Source organism: Chiloscyllium plagiosum, unplaced genomic scaffold (assembly GCF_037043375.1).
Source record: "Chiloscyllium plagiosum isolate Xiang-an unplaced genomic scaffold, Cpla_swu_hap1 HiC_scaffold_10, whole genome shotgun sequence".
In the NCBI taxonomy this organism is placed as follows: domain Eukaryota; kingdom Metazoa; phylum Chordata; class Chondrichthyes; order Orectolobiformes; family Hemiscylliidae; genus Chiloscyllium; species Chiloscyllium plagiosum.
The window spans coordinates 18,342,822-18,363,269 of NW_028270148.1; the positions used below are offsets into that span (position 1 = coordinate 18,342,822).

Sequence of the window (20,448 nt, forward strand, 5' to 3'; positions counted from 1 at the left end):
TCAAGAGTTGTTAACAACTTTTTCACAACATGGGCTCCTACAGACAAGGCCGGGTCCCCCACACACTGTATATCCCAAAACCATGGGTGGTGACCCAGCCCCACAGTGAGGTCACAGGAAGAGGGTTGGAGTCTCCAGCTCCAATGACAACTGTGGAGTGGATTCTCCGATTTGATCATCTGGGGAATGGTTGCTGGATTGTTTTATTTTTGTCCGTGTGCGAAGTCTAATCCATTGAGCTCCGAGACTCCAAAAGAACCTGAAAAATGGTCAGTGTCTTAGCTGTTCTAAGTACCCATAAACCTACTCTGCACTACCTCCCCTTTCCCCCAGTTTTCACTCTGGGTGATACTAAGTGTGAAGTATTAAAATGGGGTCATGTTTGGGAAGCACTGACTTCTGTTATGTTGCAAGGATAACGCTATCATGGCTGAGGGAACAATTAAATTATTGCCTTGTTTTAACATGTCCCTGCTTGCTCACTCTTCCATTGGTCCAAGTGTACAACCTATGACCTCTTTCTTTTGGTAAGATAATCGGCTAGTGAGCATTCTTGCTGACATTCCGTAAAATAAACAAACTGCTCGATTCCTTAACTTGTAACCACCAATTAATGGCACGTTCCAGGCCTTTCTGTGGCAGACATTTTGTGATTCTGAAATTGGAGCCAGTTTTGCTGTCAAATAATAACTGGGGGTTTGGAGGTAGAAATTGGGAGCTGCAAGATCAGCATAGGGAGGCCCTAATCAAGTCAAGCTCCTACCTTTCCTACCAAAAGTCCAAGCTGCAGTGGTGCAGAAAGTAGTCCTTAAGTTGCCATTAATTAATCTTACAGACAACAACAGGCTGCTTGAGGGGAGAAACAGGCTACAGGGAGAAAGTGAGGTCTGCAGATGCTAGAGATCAGAGTTGAGAGTGTGGTGCTGGAAAAGCACAGCAGGTCAGGCAGCACCCGAGGAGCAGGAGAATCGACGTTTCAGTTCGGAGCCCTTCAATCCTGATGAAGGGCTCCAGCCCAAAACATCGATTCTCCTGCTCCTCGGATGCTGCCTGACCTGCTGTGCTTTTCCAGCAGCACGCGCTCAACTGCTTGAGTTACAGGTTTATATTTAAACTTGATCCCAGGTCAAGGCTTGGCTTGTTTAGCTCTTAGGTCTGACATCAGTAGCAAAGTAAGAGAAAAACCAGACAAATTGAAGATGAGTCAGGAAGGGCAGAGAGTTTGGTGCTGGATGGAAGATCACTAAGGAAAACTACCATGTTGCTAGCGAGAAGTATATACTTGGAATTGTTTTAAAGAGTCTAGATGCATTCACATATGCAATGAAGATTGAAGTGAGTCTCCAACCTGCCCATCCCTTCCTTGAAAGAAGAAATCTGGCCAACAGAAAGCATGACAAACCATCTCTAGTCCGAGCTCCATTGGCAGTTCAAAGTGAGAGTTGATGAGAAAATGAAAGCCATAAGGAAACTGACAGGTTGTTGGTATCACAGAGTACACCTGGAGATTGAAGCAAGTCAAAGTTTTTGGCTGAAGTAAATCAATGGCACAGTCACAAACCTTATTTGGAGTTGGTAATCACATCCAAGTTCAAGGTTGGCACAGTCATAGATGATGGAAGAGAAGAATCAAGCTCATAGAAATGGAAGGAGGTACCCAGACAGAGTGAGTAGGAAGCCAGATAAATTACTCAGAGGTATATAGGAAGGAAGAAGAAAAATGTTCTTCTTTCCATTATTTCTTGTCAAAAAATGGTATTTTTGTTAAACAAATAATGGTGTTAAGGAAAAATACTCTGACAATATCAGCCACATATGGGTTGTTTATCATTACATAAAAACTAGTGTACAACCCAACCTGTTAAATTTTCAGACATTGACAATGTCCACTTTAGATTAGATTACTTACAGTGTGGAAACAGGCCCTTCGGCCCTCTGAAGAGCAACCCACCCAGACCCATTCCCCACTCTTACCCCTTCACCTAACAGTGCGGGCAATTTAGCATGGCCAGTTCACTTAACCTGCACATTTTTGGACTGTGGGAGGAAACCGGAGCACCCGGAGGAAACCCACACAGTCACGGGGAGAATGTGCAAACTCCACACAGACAATTACCTGAGATGGGAATTGACCCCAGGTCTCTGGCGCTGTGAGGCAGCAGTGCCAACCACTGAGTCACCGTGCCACTTTGTCAGCTAATGTTATTCTGGGAACTTATGTACACATACCATTTTACATTTTAATGGATAGTTGCTTTTTTCAGTGGAGAAGGAGTGTAATATATTGAGTATTTTGTTATATAGTTCATTTTGTTGCCCTTTCTGTTGGGGATGGTATGGAGAGCTCACTCAATAATACCTGCCAGTGGTTGAGCATGTAGTAGTCTTGCTGTAGAGATGTTCAGAAATGGAATTCTAGATAGAGATATACTTGATTAGGTTTTGTGAGGAGGTGACTAAGAAGATAGATGAAGGAAAAGCAGTAGGTGCTGCCATATGGACTGTAGCAAGTCCTTTGACAAGGCTTGGTAGACTGGTTAGGAGAAAGTGAGGACTGCAGATGCTGGAGATCAGAATCAAAATGTGTGGCACTAGAAAAGTGCAGCAGGTCAGGTAGCACCCAGGAGCAGGAGAGTCGATGTTTTGGGCATCAGGAATGTGAGGTGGGGGAGGCAAGGGGGCTGAAAAATAAATAGGAGGGGTTGGGACTGGGGGGAAGGTAGCTGGGAAGGCCATAGGTAGATGAAGGTGGGGGTGAAGATGATAGGTCGGAGGGGAGTGTGGAGCAGATAGGTGGCAAGGATAATGGACAGGTAGATGGTTCAAGAGGGCGGCGCCGAGTTGGGAGGTTGGATCTGGAATAAGGTGGGAGGAGGGGAAATGGGGAAACTGGTGAAATCCAGATTGATCCCATGTGGTTGAAGTATCCCAAGGTGGAAAATGAGGTATTCTTCCTCCAGGCATTGGGTGGTTAGGCTTTGGCGGTGGAGGAGGCCCAGGACCTGCATATGGTTGAAGGAGTGGGAGGGAGAGTTATAGTGTTCAGCCACAGAGCGGTGGGGCTGTTTAGTGTGTGTGTCCCGGAGATGTTCTCTGAAACGTTCCGCAAGTTGGCGCCCTTAGAGTGGGAGGGGAGTTGAACATCTCCGGGACACACACATTAAACAGCCCCACCACCATGTGGCCAACCACTTCAACCCCCTCCCCCCCCTCCCTCCCACTCCGCCAAGGACATGCAGGTCCTGGGCCTCCTCCATCGCCAAACCCTAACCACCCGACACCTGGAGGAAGAATGCCTCAACTTCTGCCTTGGGACCCTCCAACCACACGACATCAATGTCAATTTCACAGTTTCCTTATATCCCCTCCCCATACATTATCCCAGATCCAACCCTCCAACTTTACACCACCCTCTTGAATTGTTCCATCTGTCCATCTTCCATTCCACCTATCCGTTCCACTCTCCTCTCTGACCTATTGCCATCACCCCCCACCTTCATCTACCTGTTGCATTCCCAGCTACCTTCCCTCCACCCACACCCCCTCCCATTTATCTCTCAGTCCCCTTGCCACCTCTCCCCCCCCCCCCAACATTCCTGATGCCCGAAATGTCAATTCTCCTGCTGCTCGGATGCTGCCTGACCTGCTGTGCTTTTCCAGTGCCACACATTTTGATCTTGATAGACTGGTTAGTAAGGTTGGATCCCATGGGATCCAGGGAGAGCTAGACAATTGGATACAAAATTGACTTGACGGTAAGACACAGAGGATGTTGGTAGAGGCTTGTTATTCAGGCTGGAGGCCTCTGACCAACAGTGTGCCGAAAGGAGCAGTGCTGAGTCCACTGTGGTTGCCATTTATATAAAGAATTTGGGTGAGAATATAGGAGGCGTGGGTGGTTAGTAAGTTTGCAGATGACACCAACATTGGTGGTATATTGGACAGTGAAGAAGGTTATCTAAGATTACAATGGGATCTTGATCAGCTGGGCCAGTGGGCCAAGGAACGGCTGATGGAGTTTTGTGGAAGGACAAACCAGGGCAGGACTTACATAGTTAATGGTGGTGCCCTGGGCAGTGTTGTTGAATGGAGACACCTGGGGTGTAGGGACATAGTGTTGCCACACATGGATAGGGTGGTGAAGAAGGTGTTTGGCACACTTGTCTTCATTGGTCAGATTGCTGAGTACAGGAGTTGGCTTGTCATATTATGGCCGTACAAAATATTGCTAAAATCACATTTGGAGTACTGCGCGCAATTCAGGTCACCCTACTATAGGAAGGATGTTATTAAATTGGAAAGGTGCAAAGAAGATTTACAAGGATGTTGCTGAGACAGGAGGGTTTGAGTTATAAGGAGAGGCTGATACGTTGGGTATTTTGTTCCCTGGAGTGTAGGAGTCTGAGGAGGGACCTTATAGAGGTTTATAAAATCATGAGGGGCATGGATAAGGTAAATAGGAAGATCGTCTCCCCAGGATAGGGGAGTCCAAACCTTGAGGGCACAGATTTAAGATGAGAAGGGAAAGGTTTAATAGGGACCGAAGGGGTGACTTTTTCACACAGTGGATGGTGTGTATATGGAACAAGCTGCCAGAAGAAGTGGTCGAGACAGATACAATTACAACATTTAAATGGCATTTGGATAGGTACGTAGATAGGAAAGATTTGGAGGGATATGAGCCAAATGCTGGCGAATGGCACCAGTTCAGTTTAGGAAACCTGATCAGTATGGAGAGGGTAGACCAAGGGGTCTGTGTCTGTGCTGTATGACTCCATGATACTATGTTGAACTGCCCATGAAGGGATAAAGTAGGTGAGGGGTGTTCACATTTTAAGAAAACTGTACCAAGGTATATTGCATGGTTATTTTAAGTATATAATATAGATACATTCAGTATATCATGCAGTACACTATGTTAACACAGCCACATTAATTATAAAATACATAGCATACCATACAGATACAACGTGTTAAGTATATCGTATGTTATATTCATTATATCAGACAGGTACATTACGATAAAAATAATCATGCAGTTATGTTAGGTGTTCACAAATTAATATTGCAGACAGTGTTTTCAGGGCTGAGGTAGCTATGTAAACTCCTGGCAAATGATTAGTCCTTGTGGAAGTCATGTTATCTGGCTCACTGTACATGGAAGTTATTAAGTGGGTGAGGGAGCTGAGATCTGCAGCAAACCAGTCACCACTTAGAACTTCCAGATAAAAAGTAAATGGAAACTTGGCAGTGGGTGGGAACATGAGGATTTTTAAGAACAGGAAATGGTTGTTAGGCCTCAACAAAGCTTTTCTATTTGTCACAGACCTCTGCTATGCCGAAACACTTTCACACACAACGCTCAAATCTGTCTCTTTCCAAAAACCATGTCTAATTACTGCTCCACCCCATTTATTTTCTTCACTTCAATGGCTTTTTCTGCTACTTTCTTGTCCATTTCTGTGACTCTTTGGCTTGAAATGTGTTTCACTTCTAACTTCCTAAACTTGAAACTCCTAAAATATGGAACTTGGTATCTACCTGGCATTCTGTGGTGAATCATTTGTCTGGATTGACTTTGATCTTGGCAAATTGCCCCAGTTTCAAATAGGACACCTCAAAGTTCCCCACATCTAAGGAAAGCACACAGCAAGTACTTAGGTTTAACATTGTGTAAAAATGTTCCTAATTCGTAGATTTTACAGACACACTAATGATTTATTACTGAAGTGTAAGTGGTCCCAGTCCATGAATAAAAGGACAAGAGTCCTTTTATATTTAATAGGAAGAGATACAATTTGGCACTGTTGAAGAGGGCTACAGGCATGAGCAGCCTTTTTAACTTAAAATGGTTTCTTTTAAAAGCTATTTAATGACAATACATTAATACAGAAATATCTGAAAGAAGGAAATGGGTGGTTCGGATGCCAAGCCCTAAGAGACTTTTTTAACAAATGTATTCTTGGTTCACACTTTCCACTGAGTTGTGACCTGAGAAATATTAAATATCAGACCTTTCAGAGAGCCCCTTGACTGGACGCTGCTTCATTTTATGGTATTTCACTGTGGTCTCTCTCTCTCGGAGCATCATAGCTCTCCTGATTTCCACCTTCTCTGATGTTCTCCATTTGTCCCTCTCTGGATAGCACCAACAAAGCAGGCTTCCAAGAGGACTTGCCGAAGACTTAGAGGCTATTTACAATCCGATGTACTGGAGTGGATGCCTTTTTTTTAATTGTTACAACTGGGTTGTGAGGGTTTATTTCCACAGGCTGACTCTCTTTGAACAGAACAGAGTTTGGATTTCAAAAGGGAGGTAATATCTATTGTCCATTGTATAAATATAAGACTGTGTCTAGCTCAGGATCAGAAAATTCAGACGGATTCCTTTATGAACAAATAAAAGAGCAAGTTTATTGCACATAAAAATTTCTCAAGTGAAGTTGCATAGATTTTTAACTAATGGTGCAAACAACTATACAGTTTTTATTTATTCCTTCATGGGATATGAGCTGTGCTGGCTGGCTAGTATTTATTGCCCAGTCCTCGTTGCCCTTAAGAAGGTGGTGGTGAGCTGCCTTCTTGAACTGCTGCAGTCTGTTTGATGTAGATAGCCCCATAAGGCTGTTAGGGAGGGAATTCAGGATCTTGACCAAGCAGCTGAAGGAACAGTGATATATTCATACACGAGAATGATGAGTAGGTTGGAAAGGAATTTGCAGATAGTGGTGTATCCATGAATTTACTGTCTTTGTTCTTCTGGGTGGTAGTGGCCTGGGTTTGGCAGGCACCATCTAAGGCAACTTGCTGGATTTCGGGACAGTGCATCTTGCATATGGTATACACTGCAACCACAACCTCAGTGGTGGAGAGAATAGATGTTTGTGGATGCGGTGCCAATCAAGCAGACTGCTTTGTCCTGGATGGTGTCAAGCTTCTTGAGTGTTCTTGGAGCTGCACTCATCCAGGCAAATGGGGAGTAATGTATTATACTCCTGACTTGTGCCTTATACATGCACAAGAGTCAGACATTGAGTTACTTGCTGTACGATTTCTAGCCTCTGACTTACTGTTATAGCTACGGTATTTATATGATTAGTCCAGTTCAATTTCTGGTCAATGGTAAGCCCCAGGATGCTACTGTCGGGGGATTCACTGTTGGTAGTGCCACTGGATGTGAAGGGGCGATGGTTGGAGTCTCTCTCATTGGGGTGATCATTGCCTGGCATTTTTGTGGTAAGAATGATCAAAGAAAGTGCTGTCGGTACTTTTCTTGATGCCTTTGAGCGGCACGGTGGCACAGTGGTTAGCACTGCTGCCTCACAGCGCCAGAGACCCGGGTTCAATTCCCGCCGTGGAATGTGGAGTTTGCACATTCTCCCCGTGTCTGCGTGGGTTTCCTCCGGGTGCTCCGGTTTCCTCCCACAATCCAAAAATGTGCAGGTTAGGTGAATTGGCCAGGCTAAATTGCCTATAGTGTTAGGTGAATGGGGTAAATGTAGGGGAATGGGTCTGGGTGGGTTGTGCTTCGGCGGGTCGGTGTGGACTTGTTGGGTTGAAGGGCCTGTTTCCACACTGTAAGTAATCTAATCTAAAAGTGATATTTCTCTGTGGAAACTGCTGTTTGAAATATGCATTCCTGACGGTGCTCAAAATGTTGGCAACCCGAGCTATCATAAGACCATAAGACATAGGAGCGGAAGTAAGGCCATTCGGCCCATTGAGTCCACTCCGCCATTCAATCATGGCTGATGGGCATTTCAACTCCACTTACCCGCATTCTCCCTGTAGCCCTTAATTCCTTGTGACATCAAGAATTTATCAATCTCTGCCTTGAAGACATTTAGCGTCCCGGCCTCCACTGCACTCTGCGGCAATGAATTCCACAGGCCCACCACTCTCTGGCTGTAGAAATGTCTCCGCATTTCTGTTCTGAATTGACCCCCTCTAATTCTAAGGCTGTGTCCACGGGTCCTAGTCTCCTCGCCTAACAGAAACAATTTCCTATTGTCCACCCTTTCCAAGCCATGTATTATCTTGTAAGTTTCTATTAGATCTCCCCTTAATCTTCTAAACTCCAATGCATACAATCCCATGTGGTAAATTTGGTGGGAAATTGGTTGATTGTCTCCACAAAGTGAATATGATCTTTTATTGAAACGTATTCGAAATGTGGAAGAGAAAAACTTTCTTAATTTGCTTCAAAGGTTAACGGGATTGTTTTTGTTTTGTTATTCTCCACTGATTTTCGTCCTGATAGGTGAAGGTTATGCTACGGATCTGCTCGGCATCGGTTGGGGACATGTCAGAATCCAGCTGCTTCTTCAAAGTGGACCCCCGCAAGAAGCAGATCACACTGTACGACCCACCGGTAAATGGGCTGCAGAATTCCTCACAGAAGAGGGGGGGCCTGGTGCCACCAAAGATGTTTGCTTTTGACGCTGTCTTCCCACAAGATTCATCGCAGGTCAGTCGCAAAGTAGCCACCATCTTCTGTAACGTTTTAGTGTGTAAATACTATGGCGGTCTCTCCAGCCCACTCCCTGTACAGGACAATGAACTGTATCTTTTGAAGTCTTAGATTGTTGAACGTTTGATGCACCACACACCAAGGTCTTTGAAACTTGGCTGGAGCTTTCATTTAGGAGAAATTGAGAACTGCAGATGCTGGAGATCAGAGTTGAGAGTGTGTTGCTGGAAAAACACAGCAGGTCAGGCAGCATCCGAGGAGCAGGAGAATCGACGTTTCGGTCATAAGCCCTTCATCAAGAAAGACATTTCTTTTGTCTGTTTCATTTGAGAGAGAGAGAGAGAGAGAGAGAGAGAGAGTAAACCATTTAGCGGCTTCCTCCTGACTCTTGGCTTTGGTCAGATGGTGCAGTGGGCCAAGGAGGGAAGATGGAGTTTAATTTAGATAAATGTCAGGTGTTGCATTTTGGGAAGGCAAATCAGGGCAGGAGTTACACAGTTAAGAGTCCTGGAGAGTGTTGCCAAACAAATGGACCAAGTAGTGCAGGTTCGTAGTTCCTTAAAAGTGGAGTTGCAGATAGGCAGGGTGGTGAAGAAGGCGTTTGCTATGCTTACCTTCATTGGTCAGCGCATTGAGTACAGGAGTTGGGAGGTAATGTTGCAGCTGTACAGGACACTGGTTAGGCCACTTCTAGAATACTACTTTCAAGTCTGGTCTCCCTGCTTTCAGAAAGATGTTGTGAAACTTGAAAGGGTTCAGAAAAGATTTACAAAGTATATTGCCAGGGTTGGAGGATTTGAGCTATAGGCAGAGGCTGAATAGGCGAGGGCTGTTTTCCCTGGAGCGTCAGAGACTGAGGGGTGACCTGATAGAGGTTTATAAAACTATGAGGGGCATAGATAAGGTGAATAGCCAACGTCTTCTTCCCAGTGTGGGGGAGTCCAAAACTAGAAGGCACAGGTTTAAGGTGAGAGGGAAAAGATATAAAAGGGGTAATGCATGTGTGGAATGAGCTGTCAGAGATAGTGGTGGAAGCAGGTGCAGTTACATTTAAAAGACATCTGGATTGATACATGAATAGGAAGTTTAGAGGGCTATGGACCAAATGCTGGCAAATGGGACTAGATTAATTTAGGATATCTGGTCGGCAGAGACCAGTTGGACCGAATGGTCTGTTCCATTGCTGTACAACTCGATGACTGTATGACACTTCAATCAGATCGTGCCTAATCTGTATCTTAACTCCATCTATTGGTCTCAGCTCCAAAGCAAGCCCAAGAACAATAGGAGCAGGAGTGAATTACACACTTGTATCAAGCTGCTCCACCTCTGGGTCAACTCCACTGTCCCACCTTTCTCATCTTCTTCACTGTTGGAAAATCTATTGATGTTTCACTGTTGAAGACTCTCAACAACTGATTCCTGACAAACAAATACCCACTGATCTCTGATTTTAGACGTTAGGGATTGCAGAATTGTGAGAAGGAGGCCATTTGGCCCATCTGTAAATGAATGTTTCACTTTGTGCCATCCCACTCTGCATTCACTCTGTGACCTTGCACATGATTCCTCTTCGATAAAAATTTAATTCGCTTTTGAATGGCTCAGATGATCTCAGCTTGCCTCCACCACACTCTCCATCAGTGCATTCTAGACCTTAGCCACTTGCTGTGACTCTGTTCCTCTCATGCAATTCATCCTTTTTTTTGCCAACGATTTTAAATTGACACTATCTCACTCTCGATCCTTTTACAAGTGTGAACAGTTTCTCCTTATCTACTCTGTCCAAATCACCTCTCAACCTTCCCTTCTCCAAGAGACTGACTCTCCTTCTCAGGTGGCTCAGTGGTTAGCACTGCTGCCTCCCAGTGCCAGGAACCTGGGTTCAATTCCAGTCTTGGGTGACTCTCCATGTGGAGTTGGCACATTCTCCGTGGGTTTCCTCCCACAGTCCAAAGATGTGCAGGTTAGGTGGATTAGTCATGGTAACTGTGGGGTTATGGAGATAATGGGTCTGGGCGGGATGCTTTTTGGAGGGTCAGCACAGACTGAATGATCTCTATCTGCACTGTAGGGATTCTATGATTCTCCAACTTGGAGATAGGAAGGACTGCAGATGCTATAAAGTCAGATTTGATAAAATGTGGAGCTGGAAAAAGTACAGCAGGTCAAGCAGCATCAGAGGAACAGAAGAGTCAACACTTCAGGCAAGGTCCTTCATCTTGCCTGATACGTTGTCTCTCCTGCTCTTCTGATGCTGCTTGACCAACTGTGCTTTTTCCAGCTCCACATTTTATCGACTTCCATGATTCTCCAACCTATCTTGAAGTTTCTCTTCCCTGGAATTATTCTCGTGAATCTTTTCTGCAGTTTCTCCAATGCCTTCACATCCTTCCTAAAATACAGTGCCCAGAACTGGGCACAGCTGAGACTGTGACTTATGCACACATTCATCCTGCTCTCCCTACTCCTGCACCCCTTTTAGAATTGTACCCTTTATTTTGTACTGTCTCTTTATGTTCACCCTCTGATTGTCCACCAACTCCACCAGCTTGTCAATGCCCTTTCAAAGTTCTACATTGCCCTCACAGTTCACAATGTTTCCAACTTTTGTGTCAGGAGCAAGCTTTGAGGTTGTGCTGTTTATCCCAAAATTTAGATGGTTAAAATATATCGGGAAGAAAAAGATTCCCAAACCCCATCCCAGGGGAGCTCCAGTCCACACCTTCCAAAAACATCCATTAACCATTACTCTCTCTTTCCTACCAGTCCACCAGTTTTATATTCATGTTACCACTGTCCCTTTTATTCTGTGAGCTGTAAACTTTCTCACAAGTCCGTTGCGTCATGTACGTCACATTCTTGCCCTCGTCAACCTTTGCGGTTACTTCAGCAGAAAATTTCTTAAAGTATGAATTTCCCGAAGGAAATGCTTGCTAGCTCTCCTTAATTAATCCCTGTTTTGTGCGTGTGACTATTTCTTGCTTCTCGAAGTATTTACACCACCAGAGTTAAACCGATTCGCCTCGAGTTGCTTGAATTACCTGAACATTCCCTTTTTCAACAAGTTGGTGCCGTTGCCAATTCTCCGGTCTGCTGGCACTACCCCTGGGTCTGAGGAAGGTTGGAACATTGTGGAACAATCTCCACTCTCACTTCCTTCAGTCACCTTGGATGCCTCATCAACTCGAAGTATAGAGTCCATTCAGCACCACACACTTGGGTTCCCATGTGTTCACTTTGCTGTTCATATTTGATCTGGAGCTGTTGTTAAAATGAGCATAGATTTTAAGGGGTTCTTGAGAATTAAGAAGGGTACAAACACCAGTATAGACCAGTGTGCTGAATGGCCTGTGTCGTTGCTACACATTTGATGTAACGCCAGCACTTTTTCTTTCACAAAAGGCTGAGGTATGTGCAGGAACCGTAGCAGAAGTTATCCAATCGGTGGTGAACGGTGCCGATGGCTGTGTGTTCTGTTTCGGACACACCAAACTGGGTGAGTACAGGATGCGATTCCGGTACACGATCTTGGGCATGTATAAGCCTGGAGGTGGTATTGCTCCCACCAGTCCTAGCTCACCCCCAACTCCCACCACACCGCCATTCCACCCCAACCCACAACCTCATCCCACTCCACTCCTACCTCACCCCCAACTCCCACCACATCCCCACCCTATCCCAACCCACATCCGCATCCCAGCCCCCCAGTCCTATCTCACCACTAACTCCCACCCTACCCCACCACACCCCCATCCCACCCCACCTTACCCCAACCCACATCCCGATCCCACCGCACTTCTACCTCACCCCCAACTCCCACCACACCCCCACCTTACGCCAACCCATACCCTCATTCCAACTTCCCAGTCCTACCTCACCCCCAACTCCCACCACGCCCCCATCATACCCCACCACACCCCCACCTTACCCCAACCCACATCCCCATCCAACCCCACCACACCGCACTTCTACCTCACCCTCAACTTCCACCACACCCCCACCTTACGCCAACCCACACCCTCATTCCAACCTCCCAGTCCTACCTCACCCCCAACTCACACCACACCCCAACTTACCCTAACCCACATCCTCATTCCACCTTACCCTAACCCACATCCTCATCCCACCCCTCCCCACTTCTACCTCACTCCCATCTCCCACCTTACCCCAACACACACCCTCATCCCACTCGGTTCCACCCCTACCTCACCCCTACTCCAACCCCATACCCACATCATCCTGACCCTAATCACTTCACCCCATTTCAACCCCACTCCCACACCCACACCCACCCCATTCCTCCCATCTGGTTCACTGCTGTCTTTATACAATCTGTCCTACATGTGACTCCAGACCCACAGCAACATGGTTGACTCTTAATTGCCTCTGAAATGCCCCAGTAAACGACTCAGTTGTGGATATGCAGCATGACAGCAATGCCCATATCAGATGAAAAAGTACAAAGAAAAAGAAATGGAAAAAGTCATTGAAATTGGTTTCAGAGGCTGTTACTGGTTTGCAAAATTCCAAAGTTTGTGAAGGTTACTCTGGAGAAGTCATCCCAATGTTGAAGGATATTCCCCATTCTCTCTGACCTGTCAGGAGCCTGAGTACCATTTACCACATTTTGAAATGTTAGCTGGATATTAAAGAATCAAAATGTGGTGATGGTTAAACTCTGAAAGTGGAAATCATGGACCTTCTACACCAAGTGCTTGAAATTCTGTCAACAAGAACCACATGGCACACGTCAGCCATTTAAAATGTAAACAATAATTCTGCGGATGCTGGAGATCTGAAATAAACACAGAGAGTACCGGAGAGTCCGAGCAGGTCTGGCAACAACTGTAGGAAGAGAAACAGAATTAATGTTTTGAATCCAATAGGACTTTTTTTTGTAAGAGTGATTTGAAAGGCAAAGCTGAGGGATGAGGGAAAATCTCTCTTCTTTCTTCTTTAAGCCACTATGTCGGGATGTGATCTGTACAGAGTTTAAATCTGATTCAGAAACTGTTGCTGTGTTCCACGCTGTAAGTTGAACTCAAAAGGTTTTATCTGATGTGACAGGAAAGTCATACACCATGATTGGAAAGGATGATTCCATGCAGAATCTTGGTATCATCCCTTGTGCCATCTCCTGGCTCTTCAAACTGATTAACGAGAGGAAAGAGAAGACAGGGGCACGGTTCTCAGTCAGAGTCTCTGCCGTGGAAGTCTGGGGGAAGGAGGAAAACCTGAAGGATCTACTGTCTGAGGTAGCAACGGGCAGTTTGCAGGACGGCCAGTCCCCTGGAGTCTATCTCTGTGAGGACCCCATCTGCGGCATGCAGGTAATATGCTTTTTTATGAGGATAAATTATATGAACTTGGTTGTTGGAGCCATCCCTAACCTTGTTCAGAGGCCCCAAGTCTTTATTTATGTAGCCTGTCTGTTCTATAAAACTCTTTTTCCCTTCTCATATTGGAGACATGGGTGGCCTTTCAAGTGCCTGTTCTTTAAGTGGGGGCCTTGTGTTGTCACAATGTCTGAAATGAGTCTTACAGACAAGGCCTCAATTGCTACCCACACACCTGGATGTCCCACTAAGGCTCAATCTTTGAATTGTTTGATGATAATGCTTTATTCACACTGCAAGAGAGGACAAGTTCAACTGCATAACATTTCCAACATGAACAGCCCCTGTAGCCATGTTGATACTTACGGTCCACAGACATTTCCTCTCATCCTTCTTCACAACTTTATCAAACCATCCTACTCCCCCGCCCCTTCCATAGTCTACCCAATGAACGCATTGATGCTTTTCAACTTCCACCTGGGCCGGACTTTCATGGTGGAACTGAGACTCGAGCCATTTTCTGGAGGATCATTCCCATCTCCTGTGTAGAGCACAGGGGCCGTTTTGTTACTCTGGAATTTCCTCCTTAAACCTCATGCCACCTTGTAAGATGCTCCTTAAAACCTGACTCGTATACCTAGAGTTTAGTCACCCATCCTAATGACATATTCTATTGGCCGAGAGTCAAATTGTGTTTGGTGGGCACCACCAAGTCACCGAGAGCCCTGACCATGGGAAATGTCATCTGTAAATGTTTTTGTTAGCCGCGGTTTGAAGCTGGTTTCCATTCTGCCATTGTGTGTTGGTCTGTGTTCATTTTATCTCTCGGCAGCTTCAGAACCAGAGCGAGCTCCGTGCGCCAACGGCGGACAAAGCTGCCTTCTTCTTGGACGCTGCTATCGCTGCACGACGGAGCAGCCGGCCCGAGTGTGATGAGGAGGACCAGAGGAACTCCCACATGCTGTTCACTTTGCACATCTACCAGTACCGCATGGAGAAGAGTGGCAAGGGGGGAAGTAAGCTCCTTTCTCATCCCGTCCCATGCCCCTCCTGAAGGCAATGGCCCTTGATTAGTTCCAGCGAGGTGTTGGCACTGCACCCTGATGCAGTTCCCCACCCGTGCTCCCAGCCTTTACCTGGGCCCTGAAAGCTGGCCTCTGTGGCTGGGATTGTCAGTTGTTTGGGGGGGTGCTTGGATGCCTGCTGAAGGTGGCACTGCCCAATGGCCGTTCAGTGTCCCAGTGCTCACAGGACTGCCCTGAAATTTACAGCATGAGGGGAAGGGAGTCAGGAACATGCTTGTTTCCAGCTGATGATCCTTGAGGAGCTTGCCCCTTGAGGAATTTGGCCAGAGGGTGACTTTCGATGGCGTGGTGGCACAGTGGTTAGCACTGCTGCCTCACAGTGCCAGGGACCCAGGTTCAATACCCACCTCGAGCAACTGTCTGTGTGGAGTTTGCACATTCTCTCCGTGTCTGCGTGGGTTTCCTCTGGGTGCTCCAGCTTCCTCCCACGCACCAAAGATGTGCAGGTCAGGTGGATTGGCCATGCTAAATTGCCCATAGTGTTAGGAGCATTAGTCAGAGGGAAATGGATCTGGGTGGGTTACTCTTTGGAGGATCGGTGTGGACTGGTTGGGCCGAAGGGCCTGTTTCCATACTGTAGGGAATCTAATCTAATCTGCGAAGCACCAATCCTGAACAGCCTGGTGTACGAAGCTGGCTGAGTCAAGTGAGGTGTTAGGCCACAGATCAGCCATGATCTCATTGAATGGCAGTATACACTCGAGGGGCTGAATGGCCTACTCCTCCTCCTAGATTCCTTTGTCCAACATTCACAGCTTTCTGTCAGTTGCCGTCCCTCTCCATTTTAAAGCTGACTAGACAACGTCGAGCCGATTTATCTGTCTGTAGCCAGTGCCACTGAGGCTAACCTTTGCACTCTTACTGATTTAAAAGTTAAAAATCACACAACACCAGGTTACAGTCCAACAGGTTTATCTGGAAGCACTAGCTTTCGGAGCGCCGACAACCACCTGATGAAGGAGCAACTTTGTACACCGCAGTCCAACTCCGGCATCTCCAAATCATGATGTAAAATCAGTGAGCTCGCACTGTGATGCTGCTGATTAGTTCTTTGTTATGTTTATGCCAAATCCCCCTGTTTCCAGTTGGAACAATCATTCAGACAGTGGATGGGAGACTTGTCCTTCAGGTTATTAACATTGCCAGAGCCACTCCAAGGGCCGGTGCAGTTGTGCAAGGTGGGCCTGAGAGAGATTGTAGTTGGCAATCACTGAGATTTTGAAGGCAGCTCTCTACAAACAGCACTAGCTTGTTTAGGAAGAGCTGTAGAAAGAAAAGGCTGTATATTTCAGGATGGATTAACTGCACTCTGCTCTAAACAACTACAGGCTGGTAACAGGGTGAAGCTATGCTGAAATGTCTGATCAGCATTCAAGGGGCTTAAACAGGAGCCGCTCTTTCAGGTGGGTTTTAATGGCCATTGACTGATCTGAGCTCTTTTATCCTCTTCTGTTGACAGTGTCAGGAGGTCGCAGCCGCTTACACCTCATTGACTTGGGCAGTTGTGTAAAAGTGCTGAGCAAAAGTCGCGAGGGGGGCTCAGGCCTCTGTCTGTCCCTGTCTGCACTGGGGAATGTCATCCTGGCTCTCGTCAATGGCACCAAGCATATTCCGTACAAGTAAGCTGTCTCTTTACATCACTGACTGTGAACATGAGTGTGTCTAACTGGGAGGTTTCCCTGAGTCTGTGTGTCTTTGCACATGAGAAGTGTCTGCATATATGTAGGACTGTGTCTGTGTCAGTGTGTGTCTGTATGTTTGTGTGTAGTTGTCCATTCTGACTTATGTTTGTGTACAGTTCTGTCCATTCTGTCTGTTATGTTTGTGTGTAGTTCTGTCCATTCTGACTGTTAGGTTTGGGTGTAGTTCAATCCATACTGTCTGTTATGTTTGTGTGTAGTTCTGTCCATTCTGACTGTTATGTTTGTGTGTAGTTCAGTCCATTCTGACTGTTATGTTTGTGTGTAGTTCTGTCCATTCTGACTGTTATGTTTGTGTGTAGTTCAATCCATACTGTCTGTTATGTTTGTGTGTAGTTCTGTCCATTCTGACTGTTATGTTTGTGTGTAGTTCTGTCCATTCTGACTGTTATGTTTGTGTGTAGTTCAATCCATACTGTCTGTTATGTTTGTGTGCAGTTCTGTCCATTCTGACTGTTATGTTTGTAGTTCAGTCCATTCTGACTGTTATGTTTGTGTGTAGTTCAGTCCATTCTGACTGTTATGTTTGTGTGCAGTTCTGTCCATTCTGACTGTTATGTTTGTGTGTAGTTCAGTCCATTCTGTCTGTTATGTTTGTGTGCAGTTCAGTCCATTCTGACTGTTATGTTTGTGTGTAGTTCAGTCCATTCTGACTGTTATGTTTGTGTGTAGTTCAGTCCATTCTGACTGTTGTTTGTGTGTAGTTCAGTCCATTCTGACTGTTATGTTTGTGTGTTCAGTCCATTCTGACTGTTACGTTTGTGTGCAGTTCAGTCCATACTGTCTGTTATGTTTGTGTGTAGTTCAGTCCATTCTGACTGTTATGTTTGTGTGTAGTTCAGTCCATTCTGTCTGTTATGTTTGTGTGTAGTTCAGTCCATTCTGACTGTTATGTATGTGTGTAGTTCAATCCATATTGTCTGTTATGTTTGTGTGCAGTTCAGTCCATTCTGACTGTTATGTTTGTGTGCAGTTCAGTCCATTCTGTCTGTTATGTTTGTGTGTAGTTCAGTCCATTCTGACTGTTATGTTTGTGTGTAGTTCAGTCCATTCTGACTGTTATGTTTGTGTGTAGTTCAGTCCATTCTGACTGTTATGTTTGTGTGCAGTTCAGTCCATACTGTCTGTTATGTTTGTGTGCAGTTCAGTCCATTCTGACTGTTATGTTTGTGTGCAGTTCAGTCCATTCTGTCTGTTATGTTTGTGTGCAGTTCAGTCCATTCTGACTGTTATGTTTGTGTGTAGTTCAGTCCATTCTGACTGTTATGTTTGTGTGCAGTTCAGTCCATACTGTCTGTTATGTTTGTGTGTAGTTCAGTCCATTCTGACTGTTATGTTTGTGTGTAGTTCAGTCCATTCTGACTGTTATGTTTGTGTGCAGTTCAGTCCATTCTGTCTGTTATGTTTGTGTGCAGTTCAGTCCATTCTGACTGTTATGTTTGTGTGTAGTTCAGTCCATTCTGACTGTTATGTTTGTGTGCAGTTCAGTCCATACCGTCTGTTATGTTTGTGTGCAGTTCAGTCCATACCGTCTGTTATGTTTGTGTGTAGTTCAGTCCATTCTGTCTGTTATATTTGTGTGCAGTTTTGTCCATTCTGACTGTTATGTTTGTGTGCAGTTCAGTCCATTCTGACTGTTATGTTTGTGTGCAGTTCAGTCCATTCTGACTGTTATGTTTGTGTGTAGTTCAGTCCATACTGTCTGTTATGTTTGTGTGTAGTTCAGTCCATTCTGTCTGTTATATTTGTGTGCAGTTTTGTCCATTCTGACTGTTATGTTTGTGTGTAGTTCAGTCCATTCTGACTGTTATGTTTGTGTGCAGTTCAGTCCATTCTGACTGTTATGTTTGTGTGCAGTTCAGTCCATTCTGACTGTTATGTTTGTGTGCAGTTCAGTCCATACTGTCTGTTATGTTTGTGTGCAGTTCAGTCCATTCTGACTTATGTTTGTGTGTAGTTCAGTCCATTCTGACTGTTATGTTTGTGTGCAGTTCAGTCCATTCTGACTGTTATGTTTGTGTGCAGTTCAGTCCATTCTGACTGTTATGTTTGTGTGCAGTTCAGTCCATACTGTCTGTTATGTTTGTGTGTAGTTCAGCCCATTCTGTCTGTTATATTTGTGTGCAGTTTTGTCCATTCTGACTGTTATGTTTGTGTGCAGTTCAGTCCATTCTGACTGTTATGTTTGTGTGCAGTTCAGTCCATACTGTCTGTTATATTTGTGTGTAGTTCAGTCCATTCTGTCTGTTATATTTGTGTGCAGTTTTGTCCATTCTGACTGTTATGTTTGTGTGCAGTTCAGTCCATTCTGACTGTTATGTTTGTGTGCAGTTCAGTCCATTCTGACTGTTATGTTTGTGTGCAGTTCAGTCCATTCTGACTGTTATGTTTCTGTGTAGTTCAGTCCATTCTGTCTGTTATGTTTGTGTGTAGTTCAGTCCATTCTGACTGTTATGTTTGTGTGCAGTTCAGTCCATTCTGACTGTTATGTTTGTGTGCAGTTCAGTCCATTCTGACTGTTATGTTTGTGTGCAGTTCAGTCCATTCTGACTGTTATGTTTGTGTGCAGTTCAGTCCATACTGTCTGTTATGTTTGTGTGCAGTTCAGTCCATTCTGACTTATGTTTGTGTGTAGTTCAGTCCATTCTGACTGTTATGTTTGTGTGCAGTTCAGTCCATTCTGACTGTTATGTTTGTGTGCAGTTTTGTCCATTCTGACTGTTATGTTTGTGTGCAGTTCAGTCCATTCTGACTGTTATGTTTGTGTGCAGTTCAGTCCATACTGTCTGTTATATTTGTGTGTAGTTCAGTCCATTCTGTCTGTTATATTTGTGTGCAGTTTTGTCCATTCTGACTGTTATGTTTGTGTGCAGTTCAGTCCATTCTGACTGTTATGTTTGTGTGCAGTTCAGTCCATTCTGACTGTTATGTTTGTGTGTAGTTCAGTCCATTCTGTCTGTTATGTTTGTGTGCAGTTCAGTCCATTCTGTCTGTTATGTTTGTGTGTAGTTCAATCCATTCTGACTGTTATGTTTGTGTGTAGTTCAGTCCATTCTGTCTGTTATATTTGTGTGCAGTTCAGTCCATTCTGACTGTTATGTTTGTGTGTAGTTCAGTCCATTCTGACTGTTATGTTTGTGTGTAGTTCAGTCCATTCTGACTGTTATGTTTGTGTGTAGTTCAGTCCATTCTGACTGTTATGTTTGTGTGCAGTTCAGTCCATTCTGACTGTTATGTTTGTGTGCAGTTCAGTCCATACTGTCTGTTATGTTTGTGTGCAGTTCAGTCCATTCTGACTTATGTTTGTGTGTAGTTCAGTCCATTCTGACTGTTATGTTTGTGTGCAGTTCAGTCCATTCTGACTGTTATGTTTGTGTGTAGTTCAGTCCATTCTGACTGTTATGTTTATGTGTAGTTCAGGCCATACTGTCAGCTCCTGATATTTGAATCATGGTGTCTCACCTGGTACCATTCTCCTGCTGTCTCTCCATAGCAATGAAAATGTTTCCTTTTCAGATCACAATCCAATTCCCTTTTGAAACCCTTGTTGGAACTGTCTCCACCATACTGGCAGACAATGCATTCCCCTCCCTTACCACTTACTGCCTGAGAAAGTTCTTCCTCATGTAGTTTCTGTTTCTTTTACTAATTATTTTAAATCTGTTCTCAAATTTTACATGATCAGGATTGTTTTTCTCCTAACTTACTCTGTGTAGAACTCTCTTAATATTAAATATTTCAATCAAATCTCTCAACCTTCTCTTCTCCAATCTATCCTCATTCCTAATATTCCTCATTCCTGGAACATTCTTGTATACCTCTTATCCACTCTCTCTGAAGCATTCACATCCTTC

At 44.9% G+C, this 20,448-nt stretch overlaps 1 protein-coding gene across 1 annotated transcript in view; it reads left to right on the forward strand.

The window, feature by feature from the left end:
- Positions 1 to 20,448, forward strand: part of kif26ba (kinesin family member 26Ba) — a 366,177-nt gene that overhangs the window by 281,985 nt on the left and 63,744 nt on the right. Inside the window, exons 6-10 of the mRNA XM_087991166.1 lie at positions 8,261 to 8,467; positions 11,876 to 11,969; positions 13,541 to 13,803; positions 14,642 to 14,825; positions 16,354 to 16,513. Of these exons, the coding sequence (XP_087847292.1) occupies positions 8,261 to 8,467; positions 11,876 to 11,969; positions 13,541 to 13,803; positions 14,642 to 14,825; positions 16,354 to 16,513 (908 nt within the window). The remainder of the gene's footprint in view (positions 1 to 8,260; positions 8,468 to 11,875; positions 11,970 to 13,540; positions 13,804 to 14,641; positions 14,826 to 16,353; positions 16,514 to 20,448) is intronic.